The sequence below is a fragment of the Poromitra crassiceps genome (assembly GCF_964638095.1).
Source record: "Poromitra crassiceps genome assembly, chromosome: 26".
NCBI classification, from domain to species: Eukaryota; Metazoa; Chordata; class Actinopteri; order Beryciformes; family Melamphaidae; genus Poromitra; species Poromitra crassiceps.
The window spans coordinates 8,798,495-8,805,061 of NC_139640.1; the positions used below are offsets into that span (position 1 = coordinate 8,798,495).

The 6,567-nt window shown below is 40.1% G+C and overlaps 1 protein-coding gene across 1 annotated transcript; it reads right to left on the bottom strand.

Annotated features, from left to right (window-relative positions):
- Positions 1-1,516: 1,516 nt before the first annotated feature.
- Positions 1,517-2,036, bottom strand: apoc1 (apolipoprotein C-I). Its single transcript, XM_083661217.1, has 3 exons — positions 1,975-2,036; positions 1,732-1,870; positions 1,517-1,623 (listed from the first exon to the last, which is right to left on the bottom strand). The coding sequence occupies exons 1-3, from the start codon at positions 2,027-2,029 to the stop codon at positions 1,572-1,574; spliced, it is 246 nt and encodes an 81-aa protein (XP_083517343.1). The 5' UTR covers positions 2,030-2,036; the 3' UTR covers positions 1,517-1,571.
- Between the last annotated feature and the right edge of the window lie 4,531 nt (positions 2,037-6,567).

Sequence of the window (6,567 nt, forward strand, 5' to 3'; positions counted from 1 at the left end):
CGCCTTGAAGTCAGTGTAAACAATCCAAAATTCTCATCATCATTTTCCTTTGTTATTGTCATCAAAATAGTGGTTATTTGCATAAAAACACAGTTTGATTAAGAAATTATTATATCTTTTTTAAATATGTGCATTGATTTAATAAAATGTAACTCAATTTGTAACTTGAGTTACTTGACAAAGTAACTGGTATAATATTACTGAAATCCTATAAGTAATAAGTTATATTACTGAGTTACTGCTAAAAGTAATATATTACATGTAATGTGTTACTTTTGTAATGAGTTACCCCCAACACTGGTCGGGGGTGCCCTGTTCACATTCACACACATTCCTACCTGGAAGCTGACCAGTACAACCACAGTCTGATCTGCTGGCCACTGAGCAGCTCCACTGCAGCGGTTGGATTAAGGGCCTTGCTCAAGGGCACTTCAGTGGTGGTACAGCTGCTTTTTCACTTTCTCCACCTAGATTCATCCTGCCGGTCTGCATGGGGGATTGAACCCTTCTGGTGACGCGCTCGCTTCTCTAACCTTTAGACCACCACTCCTCACTAAATTTGATAATGATGGGTCTACGTCTGCTTCTCTAGGGGCAGGGGTTTTCAACTGATCGTGACACAGGGACCATCATTCTGACAGAGGAAGCACCCTGAGGACCACTGGTATTAGGAAATGGGTGGAGATTACATGGGAACTACATTAAAGAATGCATGGTTGCAGGGACCACCTGCAATGTCTTCACAGACCACGAGGGGGCCGTGGACCACCTGTTGAAAACCCCTGCTCATACGGAATAGAGCTATCCCCTCAGCGACAGTGGTATCATTTGATAAGGTGAGACGTGATGTGGAAGGAACAGTGAGCTCAGAGTTCAGCAGTGATAGCACACCTGCCAATTGCTTGTCATCATGCATCAGACATGAGCTATCTTTAAGTGCTTGTGGGTTATCAGGCATTTTATTTCTATTTGGCTATAGAGCGATTTCACCATTTTGAGACTACTGCAGCAGGATCTTAAGCTTGACAGAGGATGCATGGAAATAATTGAGGCCTAAGGGCTTTTGAACCATGTACAGTACATTTTAAAATCTGTCAAATGTAAATAAAAGTATGAATACAACACACGGTTTTGTAAATTGACATATTTTTCCCACAGTCCCATATTCTTCTTGCCTGGGTCCTGACCTTTGAGTCCGCCCAGTCTAATATCAGGCTAATATTCGTCTGTTTTTGTGTGTGTGTGTTTTTTTTTTTTTTTTTACTTTTTACCCATTGGCACTTACATTCATTTATTCAGTACACTAGGGATTTCTTACTCTCTTAACAAGGAGAACTACAGACCCAAACAGATTTTATTTAAAAAAAAATCTCTTTATTGTTGATCTTTATTGCACTTTTGCTTTCACTTTGTTTTCACATTATTTGTTCCAAAATTACACTTAAAATCGAAGTAACTGTTGTGTCTGATGGTCAGCAGAACAAGACACATCTGTGCCACAAAATGGAGGTTGCTGGTCATCATGCAGGCGATGGTAAGGTTGGGGGGGTGGTGGGGCGCAGTCTCACTTCTTATTTGGAGAACGTAGATTTCACCTTCTCAAACTGATCCGAGAACCAGCTCCTGAAGAGGGCACACACAGTTTGTGTTATCGAGGGTGTGTGTGTGTGTGTGTGTGTGTGTGTGTGTGTGTGTGTTTGTTTATTTTCTGTGTGTGTCTGCTCTGCTCACCTGGTGTTGGTGGCAAACTCGCTGTTGTGCAAATCTTCAAAGGCAGTCTTGGTCTTGTCAGCCATGTTCTTGGCCAGCTCAGCTGCCTGGCTGCCAAAATTGGACAACTTCTCCTCGAAGGTCTCGGGGTCCTGAGCCTCTGCAGGGAGAACAGATGGGTAAAGAAGAGGGTTAGACAGGGAAGAAGACAGAGAGGCAGATGAGAAGGTATAGGCTGCGATTAAGGACAGAATCAAAACCTACCAGTGTGTGCGGCCAAAGCCAGCACCAGCACGGCCACTGCAAGGTACAGTTTCATCTTGACTGTGCTCTGCAAGGAGAGAGAAACAGACAGGGTTTTATTTATTTATTTATTTATCTTTTTATTTATTTTATTTTTATTTATTTGTTATTATTTTTTTATTCGTGTATTTAACCCATTTTATTTATTTATTTATTTATTTATTTATTTATTTATTTATTTATTTATTTATTTATTTATTTATTTATTTGTTTATTCGTTTATTTATTGTTTGACATTCTTACAAAGAAGTTATCATGCCAAAAGCACCAAGACGCAGTAAAGACAAAACAACAACAACAAAAAAACTTTTCTTTTGTCTCTACAAATAGCGCCCCCGTGTGTCAGCACCAGCGCGCATGGACAGCTCCCTTTGCGTCCAGCACGGTCAATCCTCTGCTCACAGATATTATGCAAGATCTGCTGGACATACCTTAGTCTTGAATTCGGCAGGGAATCATTTAAAATTAGGCTGAGCTGACGCACCACTATTTCAATTGACTTTGTGGCTGCATTTTCCCATTGCTACTATTGCCTTCATCCTGCAGCTTAATTGTTTACCACTTGAGCATCTAGGTGTCGCCACAATACCAAATTTAAAAACGTGCCTCATCACAGGTTAGAGCAAAACTTTTAATTTGATGCTCTTGGTTTATTTTGAAGCTATAAATTGCGACATCAGCAGCCAGTTATTTTTCAGAAAGTATAGGCTAATTGCAAGTAATTGTAGTCAAATGTCAAACGTACCTGTTTCCCGTCAAAAAACCGAGTGTGTGTGAATGCCTTTGGGTGTTGCTCTTTATAGGCCCGCTCCGCTGGGCTCCAGCAGGGTGACGTAGCAGACCAGACCTTGCTTAGCCAGCACTGATGGTGACCTCTCTTCCCCTGTTGTTGACGCTGCTCAACCTCCTCAGCAACACTGATGTGATGAAATAACGATATCTGTTCATATATGTAGGCCATAGATAGCCTACAAGTGAACAAGATCCCCATAAACAAAGTCAACCTTTCTATGGCATTGTCAAGATCATAACTGTATACATTTTTGTGTGCATGCCATGCTTGTTTTCCTACGTTTTTCCCCCCTTTTTGCTATGTGTAGCCTAGCCTATTGTACACTGCCTTATTTATTTATTTATTTATTTATTTATTTATTTATTTATTTATTTATTTATTTATTTATTTATGGTCATATATTGCATGTAAAGGATCTTTGATCCTACAAGCACTATACAAAAATTATTATTATCATCATCATCATCATCATCATCATCATCATCATCATCATCATCATCATCATCATCATCATCATCATTATTATTATTATAATTATTACTACACTGATTGTTCATCATTCTATAGGGACTCTTTCCGTGAAGTACACTGATGAGGTGAATCCAGGTAAACAAAAGCCATTATAAAAATAAATACATAAATACATAAATAAAGCCATCACTTATTGATTTATTTTATTAAATTGATACCAATTACAAAGGAGGAGATTGACATGGAATAGCAGAAGACAATTGATATTTGAGACAATTGATAATTGGATTTTGCAAAAATATTCACAGTGTATACCACTCCTAAGCTTGTTTTCCTGACTGTTAGTGCGTGATTCACTTGATCCTGGATTCGTTATTTATTTTTAATTTTTTGTTTGTTTGTTAGAAATAGGTCATCCGTGGAACCGAAGGATATTTAGCTGATTCCAGCCCTGGAGTTTGATAATGGACTGGACTGGACTTGGATAATGATGACTTTGGGGGAATAGAGCTACAGTGGGATCACTTGATAAGGATGAAGGCAGGAGAAGTGATGTGGCAGGAACAGTGAGCTCAGAGGTCATCAGTGATAGCACACCTGCCAATATAGTCATCGATTCTTCAATAGACATGAGCTATCTGTAAGTGAGGTTATGTGGGTTATATCAGCCTTTTTATTTATATTTGGCTGCAGAGATTTCACCATCTTGAGGCTCAGGTGACTGCAGGATCATAGTACTGATGTACCAAGGCATGACAGCCAATGGATGGAGCCGTGTACATTTTAAAATCTGTCAAATAAAATCAATCAATCGATAGTGTGAATGCAACACACTCTTCTGTAAGTTGACATCTAGTTTCTCAGTTCTGCTGTTTTTATCGTGCACACTCATACTGTGAGACAACGTTTTTTTACCAACACTTTTCATTCATAACACACATGTTGTAGTGTTGGAATCTTGTTCTGTTTTCCTGTTCTTATGCTATATGTCTTTGTTGTCATGTTGGCATTTGCTGCTGCAATGACTCAATTTCCACATCATTCAAGTTTCATCACATCTTATTTTATGGTATTGGCAGTGGGGAGAGCAAAACAGTATCAGAATACAATTTTGCTTTTTACTGACAAGCAGATAAAATGTTTTTTTTAATAACGATTGTTTTGTTGTTTTTCTGCGACCGTTGAGACGTACCTCGACTCCAATTTGAACGGCCACTGTTTTCGGACAGCTGGGATGATTAGATGTTTCCTCGACAATTGAATAATGATAACATGATTTCTTTATAGAGGGGAAAAAACAGTTTGGATTCCTAGATTTCTGCTATAGTTGATTGATTGATTGATTGATTGATTTATTTAATAAAATACAACAATACACCATTGTTAGAATGGTACATTTAAATAAAACAGGTTGCAGGTCAGTGTACTGCTCAGACAGCAATACAGAGCAATACATCATTTACTAAATCTTTGCTCCCATGCCTGACAAATAAAATCTGCTGTGGCGAAGGTTCCTTCTTTAAAACACAACTCTCAAGTTTCTCATAATCGTCTAGCTCAAAAAAGTCAACATAAATAGAGTACATTTTACTAAAGAGTATGTCCCTTGCATCATCATAAGAACACGAACAAGAAATGCATTTCGTTTTCAATTTCGCGTAATTCATATAGTAAACAGAGCTATCATAGTCTTTGTTATGTCTTTCCACTCTCTTTTAATGTCCCGTAGTGTAGAGCAGCTTTTCCCTTTGTGTATTTCTGCATTCACTGCTCCTCTACTAGTTTCATTTCTCCATCTTCAGTTTCTAACTGACAATCCAGATCTGTTACTCCATTTTCAGTTTCTAACTGACATCCAGATCTGTGTTCAACCATGTTCAGAGGTCACTTTGGGTTTGGCAGGCCCAACAGTGAATTATGCTATCTAGTCATGCTTGTATAAATGTGATTGAAGTACAATGTACTGCCCCTCTGACCTGCTATCCCTTATAAGTAGTGTACAGTAGATTCCATATGAAGCTAATCAGCCTCTCGAATACAAAGTTCCACTTCACAAAGGCTTGGTCTCCTTTCGTTTCACGTTAACCTGTGAGCATGCAGGAGATTCATTTTGGTATTTATAAAAAACTTTACAACATCGTAAAAAAAAAAAAGTATTTTGACTTTGGTCTTCAAGTTTCTGACGAGTCTATTTTACGCATGATGAAATGAAGTCTTGTTTCACCAAAGGGAAGTAACTCAGACTCAAAACAGCGTGTGGTCTGTCTTGGAGTTGCACGCAGCAGAGAAGCAGTTCAGTACAGTTGGATGAACTGCAGTAACCTCTCATTACAGTACACCCCCGTGAGGTGAGCACAGTCTGCAGAGGGCTTGAAGGCTTCACCACAGCTTATCACACCGACACGTCTGCAGCCTCAAGGCCTTTGGTGCTGAGGCCCATCAGACCCCCCCCCCCGGGGGTGCTATTGCTACAGTATATGAGGAATAGCCTATTGAGCTAAATCAGCATTCACATGACCAACAAATCTGCATCTTCTTTGGTCAGTGGTGTTGTGTGAAGTGGCCAGTAGCTTTTATGCATGAGCCTGAGCTTGCGTGCATATAAGATCCTCTTGAATAACCGTAGGAGCCAGGACGTGAACGTGCCTGTCTCGCCTGCCCCCAATTTGCAAAAACATGCTCCGAAAAAAAAGGTTGTTTTTGTCTTTCGCCAAAGGGCCCCATCATGTGGTGTCGCTCCCAGGGGCCCCTGTAGTGACTTGAGACTGCGTGCCAACTCTGCGAGGCGAGGGGGAGAGGGTGGACGAGGGGAGAGGGGGTTGTTACAGGAGGTACAATCTCTGCATGGGGGTCTTTGGGGAAGGGGTTACTAGCAGTCAGCGGCGGCTAGCTAGCAGCTGCTAAAGTTTGCTGGGACTTTTTTTGTTTTGTTGCTGTGCAGTTCTCAGACTTTGGAGACACCCAACGGCAAGAAAGAGAAGAAAGTGCTGACTAGCAGGTTTGACTGTTTTCACCACGGCCAGAATCCCTGAAGCAACGGACGCTTTACTGGAGGAGTTTCGCTGCTCTGTTAAAGGGGGAGTTGCTGCATAAACACACTGATTTTCGGGAAAGCAGTGAGATCATAGAGACAAAACACCTAGTCATCTTCTTAGTCACTCTTTCACTTGACCTGCAATGCCTTTTAGCACAGATACAACAGATAAACATGTTTTCTTAGAAACAGTGTTGGGGTAGCTCACTACAAAAGTAACATATTACATGTAATATATTACTTTTAGCAGTAACTC